This window comes from Hippopotamus amphibius, chromosome 11, assembly GCF_030028045.1.
Source record: "Hippopotamus amphibius kiboko isolate mHipAmp2 chromosome 11, mHipAmp2.hap2, whole genome shotgun sequence".
Lineage (NCBI taxonomy): Eukaryota > Metazoa > Chordata > Mammalia > Artiodactyla > Hippopotamidae > Hippopotamus > Hippopotamus amphibius.
Window position 1 is genome coordinate 38,367,177 of NC_080196.1, and position 23,174 is coordinate 38,390,350.

The 23,174-nt window shown below is 39.2% G+C and overlaps 1 protein-coding gene across 1 annotated transcript; it reads left to right on the forward strand.

Annotated features, from left to right (window-relative positions):
* Positions 1-1,426: 1,426 nt before the first annotated feature.
* On the forward strand, positions 1,427-22,728 carry GLO1 (glyoxalase I). The gene is made up of 6 exons (XM_057698351.1): positions 1,427-1,606; positions 8,761-8,843; positions 17,069-17,209; positions 18,082-18,149; positions 18,801-18,890; positions 22,400-22,728. Exons 1-6 carry the CDS (start codon positions 1,523-1,525, stop codon positions 22,486-22,488), a joined length of 555 nt encoding a protein of 184 aa, XP_057554334.1. The 5' UTR covers positions 1,427-1,522; the 3' UTR covers positions 22,489-22,728.
* The last annotated feature ends 446 nt before the right edge of the window (positions 22,729-23,174 follow it).

The following is a 23,174-nucleotide window of genomic DNA, read 5'->3' on the forward strand; positions in this document are numbered from 1 at the left end:
GCTTTAAGGTCTATCTGCATGTCCAAGTTCTGTAGTTCTAGTATATTGAGTTTTGACTAGATATTCCTCAATAAGTTAGTACCAGGTATGCACAAAATTTCTGTTGAAATTCTATGTTTCAGTTTGCCCAGGAACTTTCTCCTTATAAGAAAAGCATCTCTCTTCATTTGGGGAACTATTTTCCCCCCTGTCTTCCAACCAGGTGGTTCTAATTCAGGCTGTCAATCAAATGCCCTGACCACAGGAGTAAGCACAGGTTCTAGCCTAGGCCAATCAGATGCTCCTCCCTGGATTTTATCAAAAGTGGAATTCAGGGAAGAGATTCACTCTCTCTCTCTGGTGAGAGGCTGAGAGCTCCAGGTCTCTAGACTAGTGGAGGAGGTATGTCTGACAAAATGAAGCTGAGATCAAGAAAGATGCTGAGATGAGAGATGTCTCCGTCTTGGTGGTGGCCAGGTGCCTGGTGCTAGATACCTGCTGCCAGATGCCTCCTTGCCCTGCTTCAGTTTGATTGGGTGAGCCAATAAGTTCCCGTTTTGCCCAGCTCCCTACCGTCAGGAGTGCTGACATCCATGCATCTTTTTCCTAATTTATCCTAATTTACATACACCCTCCTACTGAGTTAAAAACACTGTCAACTCTCATTCCTGACTGATTTATTAACATAAAGTCCTTTCCTAAATTATGTTTACACTGATCATGATCATTTAGTCTTTTAACAACAGGAACGATTTACTGAGAATCTACCATGTTAGTCATCAAAGAACACAGGGATGACCAAGTATTCTACTAAACACAGTTAAAACAGGTGCCTTAGCAAAATTAACATAAAACACACTGCAACTTATAGACATTTACGTAAGTAGTGAACCCATAACTTAAATCTCGTTTGATCCTCACCAAAATCCTTCAAGGAATCTCAGAGAAGGGTCAGTAATTACTCCAAGCTTCTAGAGCTAATAAGTGGTGGAACCAAAACTTGATCCTAGGTTTTTGACTAAGTCAGGGTTGTTTTAATGTTTATTATCCCGTGCTGCTTAAACTGAGAAAATAGTTTTGGATCCTTATAATTTAAAAATTATAACTCCCAATTCTCTTTGCATCAGATTCGTATTTCCTACCACGTTGCAGCCCTGAGGTATGGGTGGTTACTGAACTTTAACAGTTAAACAGAAACAAAATTAGGTCATCAAGCAACACAGAGAAACCACGCGTTCAAGCTGGCAGGTTTGGTTTTTCGGTTTTTTTTTTTTAACTTCAAAGTGACCCCCCCCACCATACGCAAGGCACATTGGGAATTGTAGTCTTGGGTGTAGAGCGCTGTGGTCGGAGGCGTTGACTCACTGGGACCCAATCAACACACAGCCAACTTGCTCTCCGCGCAGCGATTGGCTGGAAGTCAGCGGCGCCCGCCCCGCGGCGCCATTGCACCCGGCGCTGGTGAAGGGAGCTTTGTGGCCAGCTGAGTGCGGGTGGCTGCTGCGTTCCCGTGTACCGTCGTCCGCGATACAGCAGTGCGGCCATGGCAGAACCGCAGCCCGCGTCCGGCGGTCTCACCGACGAGGCCGCCCTCGGCTGCTGCTCCGACCCGGACCCCAGCACCAAGGTGGGCGCAGAACCTAATTCTCTGGAGTCGGGGCCCGCCCTGCGTGGCGCGACTGGAGCCCCAGGAGGGAGCGTTCCCCCGGGCTCAGCTAGGCTTGGCTTGGGCTGGATGATTCGAACTCTGGATTCGAACCCCATCAGGCCAGCATTGCAGCTCCGCCCGCCTTAGGCGGACCGGAGTGGGCTGGGAAGAGGGCCAGCGGTGTCCAGTGGGGGAATTTGTGAGAGGGTCCGTTGTTTTCGAGTTGACTGCGATCGTGCTTGCTTTAACTTGTTTGATTTGGAACGGTAACGGAAAACCATGGCTAACCCAGGGTCAGAGCCCTTGTCTGTGGGTGTGTCTGTTCCTCAGGTCAGTAGCGGTGGCGGATAAGAAAAGCAGTTTGGGAACTCAGGTCTACGCGCCGGCTCCTCCCAGCCGGGATCATTTTTCTGTAACTGCTCTGGCTCCGGGTTTAACTCCTCCAAACCAGTCCGATGGCTCCAGACTTTAGCCACTCCCAGAATTTCGCCTTGGCTTGGCCTTTGCAGTAGCTCGCGGCCACACTTCTGCCCTCCCTGTGCTTGGTGACCCCAGGAGAGGTGATAGAATCGTGGAGCTTAGATCAGAAGGGAATCTTGGAAATTCTTTCCCCTACCCTCTCATTGCAGCCGAGCCCCAGTACGAAGAATGACAGGTTGCGTATATAGGCTCTCATCCCTTCAGCTTGCTTAACATGTCTGTACTGGGAGTCACTGTAACTCACTGAGGTGTGGTGCCTCCGGGCACTGTCAAGATCAGAGGTGGCTGCCGCTCCGGGGTTTACTCCAGTGTACTCAGCACTGTCAGTAAACGCCTTTCTATGTATTCAGTTGACTGAGAAAGTTCTAAATTCTTTGAAGGTTGAGTATGTGCTTTGTACAGACCTCTAAGACCGGACAGTGACTTTAGTCTTTGCTTGCTCTTTGCTTTCATTGTGAGGAATCAGACACTTCTATTTGCTAAAGCCTTTGACTAACACCTGGTAGTACTTAGCTTAGGAAAAATGTGTCACTACAATATTGAAGGGGGAAGAAATATATACATTTTCTCTCACACTTATTTTTATACTCTTTACTGTTAATACCTCATTATTTCACATAATTTCAGTGTAAATTAATTTCCCAGATTACTGGGCATTTTATGTCCTGGACTATTAAACAAAAGATTTCAAGGAGAGTTTGATAAAATTGATTGAATACAATTCCTTGCATTCTTAATTTACACATTCTTAATTTATGCCAATTTCTCTTGATTTGAAGTAATTTTTTTTTCCTTTGGCCTTGCTGTGAGGCACGTGGGATCTTAGTTCCCTAACCAGGAATGGAACCTGTGTTCCCTGCATTGAGGGCACGGAGTCTTAACCACTGGACTGTTGGGGAAGTCCCAGTAATTATTTTTTGAGATTAGTCATTTTGTGCCCTTGAAGCACCATGTAGGGGACATAAAATGAGTATGTAATAGCATCTGGTATATCTTGAGCGTGCCAGGCCCTGGTTTCTTATTTTAAGTACATCACTTAATTTACTCCTCACAACAACCCTGTGAGGAAGGCATGATTATCTCCATTTTACATGTAAGTAGGCAGTGGCACAGAGGCTTTGAGTAATTTGCCTAGGGAGTAGCCCACACTGCTAGTGTCCACCCTATTCTGCTTCAAAGGATTGACTACAGCAGTAATTTTGGAACTTGACGTGAAGGAAAGTCAAAAACCTAAATGAACTGATTCGGTCTGATCACTGATCATCTGCTATATGTGAAGAGTATGGTAGATATCTTCGGGGATATTGAGATGAACAAGATGAAGTTCCTCCCTTCACCAAAAATACACCAACTGTAACATAAGAGGGAACTGGTATTATGTGCTATTGAAAGTATAAAGCACTGTGGGAGCACAGAAGGTGGAGATTTGCAAAGGTAGCATCTGTGGTATGATGTATACACAGGGTATTTGGAGGCTGAAGACCTATGTTTGAATCCTCAATTCTGTCATTGGCTATAGTGATCTTAGCAGGGCACTTGGTCTGAGATTGTAGAAGCAGCATAAACAAAGCTGCTATAAGGATAAAATGTATCTATGATCTCTAAACTATGAAAAGCAATACAATTCAAGGTTGTATTTCAACTGTGGATATCAAGGAGTGCATCAAGCAGAAGCTGGGGGTGAGCCTAAGCCTTGAAAGATGAATGGGGTCCCAATATCACATGGGAAATGGTTACATGGGAGGGCATTCGAGGTGGAGGAAGCACGTGAGCAAAAATATAGTGAGATGGCAGAGAGATGCAGTGTGGAGCATGTTCTGGAGAAATGAGTTTTGTGTTTTTGGTTCGAGTTCAAGTTATCTAAGCAATGGAGCAGTGGTGGAGAAGACTAGAATGGTAGGTTGGAGCCATATCATGGAGAGAGCTTTGAATGTCACTTCTAAGAAAGTTGGATTTTGTGTAGTTAGTGGGGAATCACTGAGGGATTCAAATCATTCTGTAGAATAGATTGGAGGGATCGAAGCATGGAGGTGATGAGGATACCTAAAGGCTTTTCCAGAAGGTGAGAAAAGTGATGAGGGCCTGCTTTGGAAAGGAGAGAACAGAAGTGATAGAAAGTCAACATGTTTGTTTGTATTTTTGCCATAAAGGCAGACCAAAGAATGTACTGCTGTACCACTGCCTGGGCAGTCTTACTTAGCTAACTTCAAAAGACCAAATGCTTCTTTTCCCAAGCAGCGAGCTGCTGAAATACATTCTTTTTACTCTATCAGTGTTCTTTGATACAGCTGTTTGGGGTCCCTTCCCATCTGGGGTCCCTTCCCATCTGAGCAGAAGATAGTGAAGTCAGGGTGCCACTTAAGCTGGGTTTTACCAAATGCAAAGGAGGTAGCTAGGTAGAGTTGGGTGCAGGGGTTGAGGGAAGAAAGAATGGAAAGGAGGAAGGAAGGTCAATGGCCAGATGGATGAATTACTGTTCTCAGCAGAGAGAACCATGGTATATGTAAAAGCACAGTGACTTCAGAGAACTGATGCAGGGACCTATAGGTATACAATGAGACAAGTTACAGGTAACAGGAGTTAAGGGGAAGGTACACAAAACAATCATTGGGATGCTCAAAGAAAACATGAACATTCTCACTTGGTTCATTTGTTTTTCTCATTCTGTGAAGATTTCTGTTTGTAAATATACTTTTTAGTATGTATGTTTTATTAGTATAGTTATGTGTGTATATAATTAAAATATATATCCATTTATGGTGGGTGCATGCTCTTTTTGTTTTAACTGATAAGGGTGTGAAATCAAAACCATTTAAGATGACCAGTTTAGTGGGGTGGTTAAAAAAAAACCATGAAGTTATAGAAGTATGCAGCAACCATATGTACTTGGTTTGGGGACTTTTTTCTAAAAGCTGTGAGGCACCATTGAAGGATTGATTTTTAACCCAGAAATGACATAATTGGGTTTTTATGATAGAAAGATCAGTCTGGTGGCATGGTAGGAAGACCACTCTGGATTGCATTTGGGTAAGCCTGCAAGAAGCAGAGGGACCAGGGAGGCTTTGACAATTGTCTAGGCAGGAAGTAGTGAGGATATAAGCAAGTGATCATTGGAAAGGCAAGGAGAAAGATTCCAGAGGGATTTGAGCAGTCAGAGTGATGGGACAATTGGATTGGATTGCAGGGGGAGTGGCGAGGAAGGAACCTGGGAAGACTCCAGGTGTCTGACTGGGGCTAACAGGGGATTCTGGAGGCATTCCCTGTGGGGTATGTAGGAGGGAGTGTTTATTTGGGCTGTGATTAACCTGATATTTTGACTCAGGTAGAAATGTTGAGTAGACTGATGGAGATGTAAATCCAGAGCTGAGATTAGAGGTATGGGCTGAGGAATACAGATTTGGGAATCAAAAGCAATAGTTGGTAGTAGAAACTCTGGGGTGTATTTTATAATAATAACAAGAGAAATGATAAGGGAGTAGCTTGCTGTGGGATAGGACTCTGCTAAGCACTTTCATTTTCAGGACTCTGCTAAGCACTATGCATTTTCCCATTTATTTTTCAACTCTGTCCTAAGACTGAAGACTGTAATTATCCCCATTCTAAAGATGTGAAAAGTGAGATTTAAGAAAAGTAATGATTTACTCAAAGTAGCAGTGGTAGAGCCAGCATTTGAACCCTATTGCCTCTGAAGAATGGTGTGTTTTTTCTCCCTTTGCGTGAGATTTGAAAGGCCTCAGGGCTTTCTACTGAGGGCTTCTAGGATTTTCCCATTTCTTTTACCTATTGTAAGACTAGCCTGGCAGGTGTGTTTACTAATACCATAGGTAATTTTTAAAACAAAAAACTTTTCCTTTGTGTCTCCTAGCTATTTCTGTCTCCCGTATCTATAGGATAATTATACTTGCAGTATGTTGTTGGCTGTTGAGCTATAGAATGAGAAGAAGGAAAGAACCACATGAAATCAATTTAGATAAGACAGAATAAATGTAAACGGAGTGGCTGAATTATTTTCTGGAACAGTTGTCACTCTGACATAGGTTGAGTCAGAGAAGTAATACTAAAAGAAAGATAGTAAAGGAAAAAAAATTCTCACCATATTGTACATCAACCGTGTGCTCCAGCTATCATAGTAAGCAGTTTTCTTCCCCTCAGATATGCTTCTTTTCCAAAATGATCTTTCACTGAAGGCAACTGTGATTTTTAAAAGTCAGGAAAAATCAAAACTTTATCCATTTCTGTTTTATAGGAGGTGTGACGCCTAGGGGTAAAAAGTTAATCCCTTTTCCCCAGGATGAGAATCTGACCTTTGGTTAACTCTAGCCCTGTTTCCCAGGAAACAATTAAAAATGGTATTTGTTACTTGGCAATATTGCTCTTGGTAAAAATAACTTGACTGGTAAGTTGCATCTGCAAAGAGAGAATTGTAAATATATAATATAGCTTTGGACCTACCTGAGTGCAGTGACTCTATAACTGTCCCTTGTGAAGATTCTGGAAGCTATACCTATGGGGTTGCTACTAGAGATATTGACTCCTGTGGTACATAGGGCTTCTACACCAGGGTGATTCCCGCTCCTACCCAGTGTGGATCTTCTCCCTGCACCTGAGCAGTATAGACTCCTTTACGGACTCCTGCTGAAGAGGGACACCTAACACCGCTCTGTTGGCAAACTGTGTTTAAATTCATTGGGAGAGAGAGTTGATGGGCTCCAAAGAGAGTTGGCCCTGCTGTTATTAAAACCAAAACACACAATTCAGGCAAAGAAAGGTAAAATTTTCTGAAAGTTTCGCTAATGTAAGATTGAAACTTTTTATAATGAGATTGCAGCTATTCAGTCACATCTTCAAGCTCCACTTCTCATTTTACTTCCTTGTGGTAGGATTTCTACCGCATCCCCAGTTACTTCCTCCACTGAAGTCTTAAACCCCTCAGAGTCATCCAGGAGAGTTGAAATCAACTTCTTCCAAACTCCTGTTAATGTTGATATTCTGACCTCTTCCCATGAATCACGAATGCTCTTAATGACGTCTAGAATGGTGACTCCTTTGCAGAAGTTTTTCAGTTTACTTTGCCCAGGTTTATATAGAGGAATCACCATCTATGACAGCTATAGCCTTATGAAATGTATTTCTTAGAGAACAAGACTTGAAAATCAAAATTACTCCTTGATGTATGGGCTGCAGAATGGATGTTGTGTTAGCAGTTATGCAAACAAAATTAATCTCATTGTACATCTCCATCAGAGCTCTTAGGTGGCCAAATGCATTTTCAATGAACAGTAACAGTTTGAAAGGAATCTTTTTTTTTTTTTTTTTTCCTGAGCAGTAGGTCTCAACAGTGGGCTTAAAATATTCAGTAAACTATGTTGTAAACAGATATGCTGTCATCCAGGCTTTGTTGTTCATTTATAGAGCACAGGCAGAGTAGATTCAGTATAATTCTTAAGAACCCTAGGATTTTCAGAATGGTAATGAGCACTGGCTTCAACTTCACATCACCAGCTGCATTAGCTCCTAGCAAGAGTCAGCATGTCCTTTGAAGCTTTGAAGGCATTGACTTTTCTCTAACTATGAAAGTCCTAGATGGCATCTTCCAGTATAAGGCTGTTTTGTCTACATTGGAAGTCTGTTTTTTAGTGAAGCCACCTTCATTCATTATCTTAGCTAGATCCTATGGATAACTTGCAGCTTCTGCATCAGCACTTGCAGCTTCACCTTGTACTTTTGCGCTATGGAGCTGGCTTCTTTCACTTTTCTTCTGCAGCTTCCTCACCTCTCTTCAGCCTTCAAGAATTGAAGAGAGTTAGGGCTCCGGATTAAGCTTTGGCTTGAGGGAATGTTGTGGCTAGTTTGATCTTCTATCCAGGCCACTAAAACTTCTTCTTCATTGTTAGAGGCAGTTTAGCAAGGTGGTTGAAAGCAAGGACTTTGGAACCAAGCTGTTTGGACTGAAGTTTTTTCTCTGCCACTTACTTTCTCAGCAGTAAAATGGGGATGGTATAATACATATCTCATAGTGTTATTGTGAAGATTATATAAGTTAATTTCCATAAATCATTTAGAACAGTGTCTGGCACATAGTTACTGTGTAAATGTTGTGATGAATGTTTTTATACATAAATCTTTGTTAGAGTTTCTAATTGTTTCCTTAGATTTTCAGAAGGGGAACATTTTGATTGATGAGTATGAACTCTTTAAGACTCTTGAGATCCAAATTGTTTCTTAGAAAGATTGTAGGATAGGGAAGGGAAGGGAAGGGATGGAATGGGATGGGATGGGATGGGAAGGGGTGGGAAGGAAAAGGATAAGGATAGGGATAGGGATAGGGATAGGATAAACAGTGTTGTTGAACTTGTTTTACAGCACTTGGCACAGAATGTATAGAAAAGGAAAAACCACCACCACCAACAAAAACTGTGTGAGTAAGGTACATGGATTGGAGCATAGCCTTTATGGACTGAACAGGAGTACTGAATAATAATAAAGTCATGATGGACTGAGGGGACAAAATTACTTTCTTCTTAAACAGTGTGTTACAATGGTGGACTGTTGGTATCTTGTTATAGAAAGCAAAATTAATGTTGGTAACATAGTAAAAGTTTAATATATATTGTTTAATATATACTGCTTATATACATACTGTTTCCCCTTAGGATTTTCTCTTGCAGCAGACCATGCTGCGAATTAAGGATCCTAAGAAGTCATTGGATTTTTACACTAGAATTCTTGGAATGACGTAAGTAAACTGTTTATTAGTGCCTATAATGTTTAAATACATAGCTTTGCAAATATAGGGAATGTTTTAAGATCCATTTTAAAAATGGGTTAAAGTTTGCTTCAGAGGTCACAGAAGTCCTTTTGGCCAGGAGTCTGGGACTGGCTTGACTGACCAGGGCTCCTGTCAGGTTCCTCTCCTCTATCCCAGCCAGGCTCACTGGGCAACATGACACCAATACTTGCGTTTTCTCTCCCATCTCTCTCTGAGAGCTGCCAGTTAAATTCTTAATGTGTCCAGAGCATTTTGATGTTATGGCCACTTTTAGCCTCTTATTAACTTCAGAAAAGATACAGCTATAAAGATACATTACTTAGAAATGAATGAGTTTACCTAAAACTGGCCATCAATTCCATTTTTATGGGATGTGTTCTCTTTTGCTGAATAGGTAACATTCACTGACCTTATAATCTTTCAGATATGTTTATTTTTCTTGATTTTTTCCCCTAAATAACATGAGGGTTTTTATTTGGTTTTGGCAATATAGATATATAAAGAATAAAACGATCTTTAATTTACTGCCTAGATATACATCTCCATTGACATTGAGAGGAAACTTTAAGTAATACAGTATTTGTCTGTGTTTAGAAAATCTGACCAGTTCTGAGAAATACAAAGTGAAAAGTGACAGCTTCCCTCCCCAAGTCCTCCTCTTCAAAGATAACTGCTGTTAATAGTTTCTTATAATTCTTCCCAGAAAAAGTAGTTTTGCCTGTATTTATGACATATTTAAAGGACAGAATGAAACCAGATTTATTGAACACATGTTGTTATTTCATTGTCTTCACAGTAGGCTTATGAGATAGCTTATATCCCCATTTACATGGAAGGAAGAAACCAAAGCTTAAAGACATTGACTTAATGGCCCCAAATTCCACAGTGGCCACATGGCAGAGCTGGAATTTGAATCCAGGTCTGATTGACTCCAGTGTTGACCTTGTTTTTAAAGAGCCCCTTGACATTATACTGAAAGATATGCTGAGCTGAGAAAAGCAAATTACAACAGGTTACAGTGTTCCAGCTCCCATCTGATTGGTCCATGTGCTTTGGTAGGTGCAGAGATAGTTTTCATAATTGGAGTGCTTGAGGTGTTTGATACTTCATTACAAACATGTTAGAGTAAATCTTATTTGTGATAAGTCAACGTATAGATCTTAGTGGGTCAGGGTGTATTACATAACAGTAATAAGTAAAAGGTTTGGAACAGAACTCTAGAAACTTTCCATTTGCTATGCTGTGACGATTCCCTCTTGTTGATTTTAAATGAGGTCATCTTTGAGCATTTAATCCTCCATAATCTAAAGAAAATTATATTGTGTGTGTCCTCATTTTACCCTACTCCTTGCAAAATAATCTTATACTCTTTAAACTCACGTTAGAGGCCACAACTTCAGTGAATCTTCTTCAAAACCTCAGGATGAGTAATTCATCTCACACTCTCATGATCATTTTCTCCTCTTCCACTGCTCTTTCCCCTCAACCTGCAAAAAAGCTTAAGTCTTCTCTGTTCTAGGATAATTCTTGCCCTCTGCTCTCTTTCCGTCCTTCCCATCATCACTACCATACTGGTAGACCACACTTGCTGTTTCACTTGCTGACCTCCCGTTTTCCAGCTTCTGCTGCCCTGTGCTGCTCTAACTGCCCTCATAGGCCCTTTCCATATCTACTCACCCATTCTCAGATTTAGTCCTGTCTGACCTTTCTGCAGTATTTGATACTGTCAGCCACTTTATTGCTGACATTCATGTCTTCTGTGATATTCATCTGTCCTCTTTTTTTTTTTAATTTTTAAAATTTTTTATTTTTTACAATAAACTGCATATATTTAGAGTGTACTATTTGCTATCCCAATCTCCCAATTCATTCACCACCCCCAACCCTCCCTGCTTTCCCCACTTGGTGTCCATATGTTTGTTCTATACATCTTTGTCTCTATTTCTGCCTTGCAAACCAGTTGATTTGTACCATTTTTCTATAGTCCACATATATGTGTTAATATACAATATTTGTTTTTCTCTTTCTGACTCACTTCACTCTGAATGACAGTCTCTAGGTCCATCCATGTCTCTAGAAATGTCCCAGTTTCATTGCTTTTTACAGCTGAGTAATATTCCATTGTATGTATGTACCACATCTTCTTTATCCATTCACCTGTTGATGGACATTTAGGTTGCTTCCATGTCCTGGCTATTGTAAATAGTGCTGCAGTGAACATTGGAGTGCATGTGTCTTTTTGAATTATGGTGTTCTCTGGGTATATGCCCAGCAGTGGGATTGCTGGGTCATATGGTAGTTCTGTGTTTAGTTTTGCAAGGAACCTCCATACTGTTTTCCATAGTGGCTGTATCAATTTACATTCCCACCAGCAATGCAAGAGCGTTGCCTTTTCTCTACACCCTCTCCAGCATTTACTGTGTGTAGATTTTCTGATGATGCCCATTCTGACCGGTGTGAGGTGATACCTTGTTGTCGTTTTGATTTGCATTTCTCTAATAATTAGTGATGTTGAGCAGCTTTTCATGTGCCTCTTGGCCATCCGTATGTCTTCTTTGGAGAAATGTCTGTTTAGGTCTTCTGCCCATTTTTTGATTGGGTTGTTTGTTTTTTTGATATTGAGCTGGACGGACTGTTTATCTATTTTGGGGATTAATCCTTTGTCTGTTGATTCATTTGCAAATATTTTCTCCCATTCTGAGGGTTGTCTTTTCATCTTGCTTATGGTTTCCTTTGCTGTGCAGAAGCTTTGAAGTTTCATTAGGTCCCACTTATTTACTTTTGTTTTTATTTCCATTGCTCTAGGGGGTGGATCAAAAAAGATCTTGCTGTGATTTACATCGAAGAGTGTTCTTCCTATGTTTTCCTCTAGGAGTTTTATAGTGTCTGGCCTTACATTTAGGTCTTTTATCCACTTTGAGTTTATTTTTGTGTATGGTGTTAGGAAGTGTTCTAATTTCATTCTTTTACACATAGCTGTCCAATTTTCCCAGCACCACTTATTGAAGAGGCTGCCTTTTCTCCATTGTATATCCTTGCCTCCTTTGTCATAGATGAGTTGACCATAGTTTATCTCTGGGCTTTCTATCCTGTTCCATTGATCTATATTTATGTGTTTGTGCCAGTACCATACTGTCTTGATCACTGTAGCCTTGTAGTATAGCCTGAAGTCAGGAAGCCTGAGTCCACCAACTTCGTCTTTCCTTCTCAAGATTGCTTTGGCTATTTGGGGTCTTTTGTGTTTCCATACAAATCGTAAAATTTCTTGTTCTAGTTCTGTGAAAAATGCCATTGGTAATTTGATCGGGATTGCATTGAATCTGTAAATTGCTTTTGATAATATAGTCGTTTTCAAATGTTGATTCTTCCAATCCAAGAACATGGTATGTCCCTCCATCTGTTTGTATCTTCTTTGATTTCTTTCATTAATGTCTTATAGTTTTCTGAGTACAGGTCTTTTAGCTCCTTGGTTAGGTTTATTCCTGGGTATTTTATTCTTTTTGTTGCAATGGTGAATGGGATTGTTTCCTTCATTTCTCTTTCTGATCTTTCATTGTTCATGTATAGAAATGCAAGAGATTTCTGTGTGTTAATTTTGTATCCTGCAACTTTACCGAATTCATTGCTTAGCTCAGGTAGTTTTCTGGTGGCATCTTTAGGATTTTCTATGTATAGTATCATGTCATCTGCGAAGAGTGGCAGTTTTACTTCTTCTTTTCCAATTTGGATTTCTTTTATTTCTTTTTCTTCTCTGATTGCTGTGGCAAGGACTTCCAAAACTATGTTGAATAGTAGTGGCGAGAGTGGACATCCTTGTCTTGTTCCTGATCTTAGAGGGAATGCTTCCAGTTTTTCACCATTGAGGATGATGTTTGCTGTGGGTTTGTCATATATGGCCTTTATTATGTTGAGGTAGGTTCCCTCTATGCCCACCTTCTGGAGGATTTTTATCATAAATGGGTGTTGAATTTTGTCAAAAGCTTTTTCTGCATCTATTGAGATGATCATGTGGTTTTTATCCTTCAATTTGTCAATATGGTGTATCACATTGATTGATTTGCGTATATTGAAGAATCCTTGCATTCCAGGGATGAGCCCAACTTGATCATAGTGTATGATCCTTTTAATGTGTTGTTGGATTCTGTTGGCTAGTATTTTGTTGAGGAGTTTTGCATCTAAATTGATCAGTGATATTGGTCTGTAGTTTTCTTTTTTTGTAGTATCTTTGTCTGGTTTTGGTATCAGGGTGATGGTGGCTTCATAAAATGAGTTTGAGAGTGTTCCTTCCTCTGCAGTTTTTTGGAGGAGTTTGAGAAGGATGGGTGTTAGCTCTTCTCTAAATGTTTGATAAAATTCACCTGTGAATCCATCTGGTCCTGGACTTTTGTTTGTTGGGAGATTTTTAATCACAGTTTCAATTTCATGACTTGTGACTGGTCTGTTCATATTTTCTGTGTCTTCCTGATTCAGTCTTGGAAGCTTATACCTTTCTAAGAATCTGTCCATTTCCTCCAGGTTGTCCATTTTATTGGCATATAGTTGCTTGCAGTAATCTCTTACGGTGCTTTTTATTTCTGTGGTGTCTGTTGTAACTTCTCCGGTTTCATTTCTAATTTTACTGATTTGAGTCTTCTCCTTCTTTTTCTTAATGAGTCTTGCTAGAGGTTTATCGATTTTATTTATCTTCTCAAAGAACCAGTTTTTAGTTTTATTGATTTTTACTATTGTTTTCTTTGTCTCTGTTTCATTTATTTCTGCTCTGATCTTTATGATTTCTCTCCGTCTACTCACTTTGGGTTTTGTTTGCTCCTCTTTCTCTAGTTTCTTTAGCTGTAAGGTTAGATTGTTTATTTGGGATTTTTCTTGTTTCTTGAGGTAGGATTGTATTGCTATAAACTTCCCTCTTAGAACTGCCTTTGCTGTATCCCATAGGTTTTGTTTGGATTGTTGTGTTTTCATTGTCATTTGTCTCTAGGTATTTTTTGATTTCCTCTTTGATTTCTTCAGTGATCTGTTGGTTATTTAGTAGCGTATTGTTTAGCCTCCATGTGTTTGTGTATTTTACATTTTTTTTCCTGTAATTGATTTCTAATCTCATAGCGGTCAGAAAAGATGCTTGATACGATTTCAGTTTTCTTGAATTTACCAAGGCTTGATTTGTGACCCAAAATGTGATCTATCCTGGAGAATGTTCCATGTGCACTTGAGAAGAACGTGCAATCTGCTGCTTTTGAATGTAATGTCCTATAGATATCTATTAAATCAAGCTGATTTATTGTGTCATTTAAAGCATGTGTTTCCTTATTAATTTTCTGTGTGGATGATCTGTCCATTGGTGTAAGTGGGGTGTTAAAGTCCCCCACTATGATTGTGTTACTGTTGATTTCCTCTTTCATAGTTGTTAGCATTTGCCTTATGTATTGAGGTGCTCCTATATGGGGTGCATATATATTTATAATTGTTATCTCTTCTTCTTGGATTGATCCCTTGATCTTTATGTAGTGTCCTTTCTTGTCTCTTGTAACATTTTTTATTTTAAAGTCTATTTTATCTGATATGAGTATCGCTCCTCCAGCTTTCTTTTGATTTCCATTTGCAGGGAATATCTTTTTCCATCCCCTCACTTTCAGTCTGTATGTGTCCCTAGGTCTGAAGTGAGTCTCTTGGAGACAGCATATATATGGGTCTTGTTTTTGTATCCATTCAGCCAGTCTGTGTCTTCTGGTTGGTGCATTTAGTCCATTTACATTCAAGGTAATTATCGATATGTATGTTCCTATTACTGTTTTCTTAATTGTTTGGTTTTTGTTTTTGTAGGTCCTTTTCTTCTCTTATGTTTCCCACTTAGAGGAGTTCCTTTAGCATTTGTTGTAGGGCTGGTTTGGTGGTGCTGAATTCTCTTAGCTGTTGCTTGTCTGTAAAGCTTTTGATTTCTCCGTGGAATCTGAATGAGATCCTTGCTGGGTAGGGTATTCTTGGTTGTAGGGTCTTCCCTTTCATCACTTGAAATATATCATGCCACTCCCTTCTGGCTTGCAGAGTTTCTGCTGAGAAATCAGCTGTTAACCTTATGGGAGTTCCCTTGTATGTTATTTGTCATTTTTCCCTTGTTGCTTTTAATAACTTTTCTCTGTCTTTAACTTTTGTCAGTTTGACTACTATATGTCTTGGCGTGTTTCTCCTTGGGTTTATCCTGCCTGGGACTCTCTGCACTTCCTGGCCTTGGGTAGCTATTTCCTTTCCCATGTTAGGGAAGTTTTCAACTATAATCTCTTCCAGTATTTTCTCAGTTGCTTTCTCTCTCTCTTTTCCTTCTGGGACCCCTATCATGCAAATGTTGGTGCATTTAACATTGTCCCAGAGGTCTCTTAGGCTGTCTTCAGTTCTTTTCATTCTTTTTTCTTTATTCTTTTCTGCATCAGTGATTATCACCATTCTGTCTTCCAGGTCACTTATTCGCCCTTCTGCCTCAGTTAACCTGCTATTGGTTCCTTCTAGTGTATTTTTCATTTCAGTTATTGTGTTGCATATCTCTGTTTGTTTGTTTGTTCTTTATTTCTTCTAGGTCTTTGGTAGACTTTCCTTGCAACTCTTCGATCTTTGCATCCAGTCCTTTTTCAAAGTCCTGGGTCATCTTCACCATCATTATTCTGAATTCTTGTTCTGGAAGAGTGCCTATCTCCTTTTCATTTAGTTGTTTTTCTGGTGTTTTATCTTGTCCCTTCATCTGGTACAAAGTCTGTTGCCTTTTCATTTTCTCTGTCTTTCTGTGACTGTGATTTTTAGTTCCACAAGATGAAATACTGCTGATACTGCTTGATTCTGCTGTCTGCCCTCTTGTGGAGGAAGCTGTCTAGGAGGCTGGTGGGTGCTTCCTGATGGGAGGGACTGATGGTGGGTATGGCTGGGTGGGCGGAGCTTAGTAAAACTTTAATCTAATTTGGTGGGTGCAGCTCAGTGACCCTTTAATCTGCTTGTCTGCCAATGGGTGGGGCTGTGTTCCCACCCTGGTGGTGTTTGGCGTGAGGTGACCCAGCACTGGAGCTTATAGGCTCTTTGGTGGAGCTAATGGTGGACTCTGGAAGGGCTCATGCCAATGAGCACTTCTCAGAACCCCTGCTGCCAGTGCCCCTGTCTCCTCAGTGAGCCACAGCTGCCCCCCACCTCTGCAGGCAACCCTCCAACGCCAGCAGGTAGGTCTGGTTCAGTCTCCTATGGGGCCACTGCTCCTTCCCCCTGGGTCCTGGTGAGCACACTTTTTTGTGTGCCCTCCAAGAGTGGAGTCTCTCTTTCCCCCAGTCCTGTGGAGGTCCTGCAATCAAATCCCACTGGCTTTCAAAGTCTGATTCTCTGGGGATTCCTCCTCCTGTTGCTGGATCCCCAGGTTAGGAAGCCTGATGTGGGGCTCAGAATCCTCTGGACTTCTGCGGTAGAACTGTTCTCCAGCTTGTGAGTCACCCACCCAGCATTTATGGGATTTGATTTTAATGTGATTGTGCCCCTCCTACCGTCTCATTGCAGCTTCTCCTTTGTCTCTGTATGTTGGGTGGTTTTTTTTGGTGAGTTCCAGTGTCTTTCTGTCGATGGTTGTTCAGCAGTTAGTTGTAATTCCGGTGCCCTTGCAGGAGGTAGTGAGCACTCGTCCTCCTACTCCGCCATCTTCATTCTTCCCAACAATGCAGTGAAAATCTGCAAGCTTTTCCTCTAAGATCAGGAACAAGACAAGGATATGTTCTTCTCTCTTAACACCTATCCTCAATTTCTTTTCCTAGGAGGTTTGACATAGTAAGGACTCAATAAGTTTATTTGTATTTAACTCAATGCCATATATCTGAAAGATCAATAAGGTGTGATGTTTCATATTTTCCACTATAAATAAATAAAATTTTCCATTGAAGATACCTTTTGCCATTTATAAGCAAGTACCATAAATGTAGCTAAATTTCATTACATATGAAGAATTGATGAATTAGAAAAGTTTGCCTTTTTAAAAACATTTTTATTTCACTGATATATACAAATGCATAAATTTTTAAAATAAGACTTTTACATTGATTTTCCTTGCTTTTTCTATTAAAAGAGCCTCACCATGTGTAGCTGTTATTCTTAGTAGAACTTGAATGTTGTCATGTTGATTTTAGTATGAATCAGCTCTTTCTGTTAATTGATTCACACCTGTTGTTTAATTTCAGGCTACTCCAAAAATTAGATTTTCCCAGTATGAAATTTTCACTCTATTTCTTGGCTTATGAGGATAAAAATGACATCCCAAAAGATAAAGATGAAAGAATAGCATGGGCATTCTCCAGAAAAGCTACACTTGAACTGACACAGTGAGTATAAGTTTTTATTTTTTTATATATCCTACATTTTTTCAAAGCTTCTTTTCCTAAGCTTTTTTTTTCCCCTAGCGCATCAGCTTAATACAAACCAGGTCTACCTAATCACTTTCAGTTTGTAACAATATGTTTGAGTATTTTATATGGCTCTTATGGTCTTTGTCTTGTTCATGTGACATAGGTAGGGCAAGTGAGATCATTTGCCTTTTAGAGAATATGAGACTGGGATGGCAAAGTGTTTGTCAGAGAGTAGCTAATTAATGTTTAGGTTCTATAACTAAGTTCCTCATAATTTCAACATTTAAGAATGTTGAAATAGGCATTCCCCTTCTTTCTTTTTTATTCTTTATATTGTTTCTGTGCACCCTCTAACAACTAACAAAAGAGCATTTGTTTCAGAGTGTGTGATTTAATGTATCCCCTGATTCAAAACAGCCCTGGAATCAGACAGACCTAAGCATGAGTCTTTGCTCTGATAATAGCTCTATGACCCTAAACAAGTTATATCACCTCCCTAAGTGGCAGTCTCACTTATAAAATGAAGGTACTCAGATCCAGCCCATGGAGCTGTTTTAAGGACTTAATGAAATATAAAGTACTTAGCACAGTAAATGATAGTTGCTATTATTATCATTATTGTTCTTATCCAGATGCCTGGTTTTACTGTCTCCTTAGTCTAGTTAATATCATTCTTTGCCCATTTGTTCTTTCTATAGTTGAAGACTTAATATTTACATTAGCAGAGCTTAGACCAAATACATTAAGTAGCATATATACATGGTAAGATTTCAAAGATTGTTGCAGCTTTCTTTTCAGAATATCTGTTCTCCCAGTCACTTGTAATTATATTTTCCCTCCTTTTATAGCAATTGGGGCACTGAAGATGATGAGACCCAGAGTTACCACAGTGGCAATTCAGACCCTCGGGGATTTGGTATGTTTGCCTATTTGTGTGTAATATACATGGATTTGTGTGGTTTTCCATTGTGTATCTGTTTATGATTGTAAGCAATCTAAAACATTAAGTATAATCGATTTGTTAGGAGTATGGTTGTTTTTATTTTCCACAACTAATTGTTTAATTTCATCATCTCAGTCTAAACTTTACATTTACTCTCGTACAATGATTTTACTTTTCAGTCTCAGTATTATATTTCCAGTAGACTTTTTAATTTAAAAAACAAAGACAAAAATGATGGTTAATAATAATCCTGATTTCTGCTAGCATACACTTCTGCCTAGAAGTAAAATCTCAATCAAAATGACAGGATTACCAGTTTAAAATGGCTGCTATGTAGTCAGTATCAATAATAAGCCTATTAAGCATGAGTAAATGGTTACTGTTTTTTGGTGTAGGTTATTCTTAACAGATTTAACTATTTATAAGCCAATATTGGACTATGTTAAATAATTTATAATTCAGAACAACTAATTAATTTATTATACCCAGCCAGCTAGATTCTTGTTCTTTAATATATTATAGGTTTTGAACCAACTTGATTTGGAAGTCACTTGTGGCACGTGGATACCCTGTTGTAATTTTTCCATCTTTCCCTCTGCCTTGTTTTGGGGGTGGTTACCTAAGGTCACATTGGAATTGCTGTTCCTGATGTTCACGGTGCTTGTAAAAGATTTGAAGAACTGGGAGTCAAATTTGTGAAGAAACCTGATGATGGTGAGTGTGCTACTTGTTTTCTTCAGGCTTCTATTTAGTTATATAACATTTACTGAGCACCCACAGGGGAACCGTTGTAGTAAAATCCTTTTGGTTGCAAGTAACTTTGAGTTTTACTCCCGCCAGCTTAAGGAAAGAAGGGAAATGATTGGAAGAATACCTAGTTATCTTAGGGAACTGAAAGGGAGCACCTTGGGTGGCTTCACATGGTATTAGTCACAGGAACTGGAGAACTATCAAGGCTCCCTCTCCACCCCTCGACTCTACTATTCTCTCTGGCCACCAGCTTTCACTATCTTGGGTATGTCTAGCCACCCAAAAAGTAAGTTACTTAAAGTCTGTTTCATCTGTTGTTAATGTAACTACACCAGGTCTCTTCAGTTAATAATTTCCGAATTTATTCTTTCCATCCTTTTACAACCTTTGCATGTCCTTATGTATTAGGTATGTCTCTTGATACAGTATATATCTGGATTTTGTTGGATTTACATGTATTATAATTATTTTACTTAGATCTGTTTTGCCATTATAAGTTATTATTTTAATTTTCATTGGAAATATTTTAGTTTCATTTCAGTCCTTTTTTTTTTTTCCAGTTAGGAGATTTGATATCCAGATATCCTCCTCCCTCGTCAGGAAAGAACTTGCTCCCTTCTACCTCCATTATGTTACTATTACTCAGGCTGGGCTATTATTGATTTATTTTTCCTTTTTCTTTGGCTTTTTTTTTTTTTTTTTCTTTAAGATAATAAATATAGCAAGGTATATATTTTTTCTCTATATATCCCTCTTGCAGCATCTTTCAGGTTTTTCTGTCCCTTAAGTACCTCAACCAAAACTGTTTTTAAAAGGTTTGTAAGGCAAAACTCTTGAGGTTCTATACGCCCCAGAACCACGCCTTTATATGTATGAATGACAGTTCTGTTGACTATAAAATCTTAGGTTTATTTTCCTTCAATCTTGAAAGTACAGCCATATTGTCTTATTTTTCCCATCCAGTATTGCTGCTGAAAAATCTGCTGATTTGTGTTTTTTCGTATATTTTCTTCTGTTTTGTTCTAGAAGCTTTTTATATTTGTTATTTCTTTGTCCTTGCCTTCCTTCTTGGAGATTTCTTCAAACTGGCATGCCAATTAGCTAATTTTTCCTCAGATGTATCTGTTCTTATATTTATCTTTTGTATTCTCATCTGTTGTATTATTCATTTCAACTATTATAATTTTGATCCCTAATTTTTGCTGGGTTCCTTTAATATTTTCTTCTTCTTGTTTCGTATTTGTTATCTTTAATATTCCTCATTGCTTTTACATGTTTTAATAGTTGTTGGTCCATTGATCTAATATTTGTTCTTCTATTTGAATCTATAATCCATTATTTGTTTTATAGTTATATTCCTCACATTCTTGTTATTTTGGTCTCAGGTTTTTTTGTTGTTGTTGTCGTTTTTGTTTTTTAACTGAAACTATTAGCTATTCCAACCATCAGACAGTGTGTATGTGGGAAGGCCAGACTTCAGTCCTTAAAAATCCAAATGATCTCAGGGAGATGTGCTGGGCAGAGAGAGAAAATAAGAGTTAAACAAATACCTCACAGTCTGTAGTCAGATCCTTTTGCCCTCTTTGTCCCTCATGGAGAAGTAGTATTAGTAGGAAATACTTCTGAGATTGTCTTTCCCTAATCCTGCTTGTGGGGAAAGTGGAACTCTGGGAGATCAATTGGTACCCAACTCTTTGTCTGTCTTTCTTTTTTTTATTTTTATTATTTTTTATAATTTTATTTATTTTTTACAATAAACTGCATATATTTAGAGTGTACAATTTGGTATCCCAATCTCCAGTATTTGTATTGGAGTGTAGTTGCTGTACAATGTTGTGGTAGTTTGTACTGTACAGCAAAGTGAATCAGCTGTATGTATACATATTATACATATATCCCCTCTTTTTGGATTTCCTTCCCATTTAGGTCACCAGAGAGCATTGAGTAGAGCACCTACTGTGTAACGCAGGGAACCCACCTGGTTTTCTGCCTTTATCTATTTCTGAGGACATTTTAACCAGTAGTTTGAACCCCCCACATTGTCGGAGTAGGTGCTTATGCCCAAGGCACTGGGAGGAGCAAGAACCAAACTAAAACTCCTTCTGTTTATTTTCCCACAGCCACGATGGACTGCCTTGTGGTCCAGCCAAAAGTACCCTCTTCCACAAAGGTTAAAACAGTCACCACCCCACCCCCACCATTCCTCTCCCCAGCTATCACCTCAGGGGCATCGTACTTTTTTTGCCCCATTTTTTATCTGTGTTCCTCTGGGGTTGATCTTGAGGAAAGCAGCCAGAGATAGGAGTCAAACTAATTCAGCATCTTAGTAGCAAAATAGATTTCTGAGGTCACAGTTTTTCATTTAAGCAAACAACGCTATTACTAGACCTACTAACCTCTCAATCCCAGTTATGAATTCCTGGGAGAAGGAATCTCATTGGTAGAGCTTGGGTTACATAGAATAGTGTATGACCCAAGCCTCTGGGTCTTTTGGCTGTGTTGGTAAGCCCTGCTACCTGCTCCCTTGAGCACCTATATATTGTCTTTTTCCTTTTTAAAGTAAGACAATTTCTGTGACTACTCAACTAGTAGCATGAAGTGATGTTGTGCTGGTGAAGTAAATATCTGATACCTACAAGATGCAGCCAGTCCTACAGTTTATTTGAAGAGAGTTGGTTTACAGCTATGTGTAGAAGACAAAATGTGTCATTCTGAAAATCTTGCTTCCGGGCAACACTGACAGTAGAATATTTTGAAGTTAAAACCATAAATAAGGGACTTTCTTGATCGTGCAGTGGATAAGACTCTGTGCTCCCAATGCAGGGGGCCCGAGTTCAGTCCCTGGTCAGGGAACTGGATCCCACATGCATGCTACAGCTGAGAGTTTGCATGCCATGCAGTGGTTAAGAATCCACCTGCCAATGCAGGGGACACGGGTTCGATCCCTGGTCTGGGAAGATCCCACATGCCACAGAGCAACTAAGCCCGAGTGCCACAACTACTGAGCCTGCATTCTAGAGCCCGAGAGCCACAGCTACTGAGCTCGAGTGCCACAACTACTGAAACCCTCATGCCTAGAGCCCATGCTCCGCAACAAGAGAAGCCACTGTACTAAGAAGCCTGTGCACTGCAACGAAGATTAGCCCCTGCTCACCGCCTCTAGAGAAGGCCGGAGAGCAGCAATGGAGATCCAACGCAGCCAATTAATTAATTAATTAATTAGTTTTTAAAAATCAATAGTAGTGTTCATTAAAAAAAAAAGTTTGCATGCCATAAGTAAGGAGCCCTCCTGCTGCAATTGAGACCTGGCACAACCAAATAAATAAATATTAAAAAAAAAACCCTGTAAATAAAAATGTAATTAACTATATAAAATACAAATTAAAATTTGAATTAATAAAAAAGTATTTAAAATTTTTAAGTTGTTTTTCTTTTAAAGTCTTTTCAGTAATGAAAATCATTTTGTTTTACAGGCAAAATGAAAGGCCTGGCATTTATTCAAGATCCTGATGGCTATTGGATTGAAATTTTGAATCCTAACAAAATGATAACTATTATTTAGTTCTGTGAGAATGCTGGTTTGAGATTTCAGTGAAGACATTTTGGAAGGTAAAAAAGAAAACAATGTGATTCAAGCTATTCAGATAACAGAAGCTCCTAGGACTGATTGGTCATCATCCCAATTGAAATTATTCTTAAGTCCATTTACCTTTCCTGTTTCAGCTATGCTTTTCACCTAACTATTCAGTCATTCTAAAGTAGTGCTTTGTCTTATGTCCTTGAATATAGTTGTATAACTTTACTTTTTTAGGCAATAATTAGAACAATTCCCTTCAGAGGTTGCATTTGCCTTCTATCTCGTGAAGAGGTACAAGTCTACAAGTCTGCCTTTGAATCATCATTTTCAAAAAGAAAAATGAAAAAAACACTTAACATGTCTTTGTTGTGGTTACCTTTTGGGGTTTAGGCTCTTCAGAAGTAACTTTTCACACTGGGAAGTAAAGAGCCTTGAACAAAAATGAAGCTTCATGTATATTTCAAACAGTATAAAGTTTATTTTACAAAAGAGCAGTTACTCTTGGGAGAAATTCAGAATCGTGCTGACAAGGATGTGGATAGAAAAGCTAATTTATTCTTTACAATGTACTTTGAAAGTTCAAGGACTAACCTCTTTATTTTGGGATGGAGGGAGGATGGGAATATTACATACTGGGTATGCAGACACATACTAGGCTGTTACATACTTTA

Bases quoted from the DNA above. Each gene is read 5' to 3' on its own strand.
- GLO1 (XM_057698351.1), top strand. From the start codon at position 1,523: ATGGCAGAACCGCAGCCCGCGTCCGGCGGTCTCACCGACGAGGCCGCC. The intron at 1,607-8,760 runs GTGGGCGCAGAA...GTTTCCCCTTAG, and splicing joins ACCCGGACCCCAGCACCAAG to GATTTTCTCTTGCAGCAGAC. The intron at 8,844-17,068 runs GTAAGTAAACTG...GTTTAATTTCAG, and splicing joins ACTAGAATTCTTGGAATGAC to GCTACTCCAAAAATTAGATT.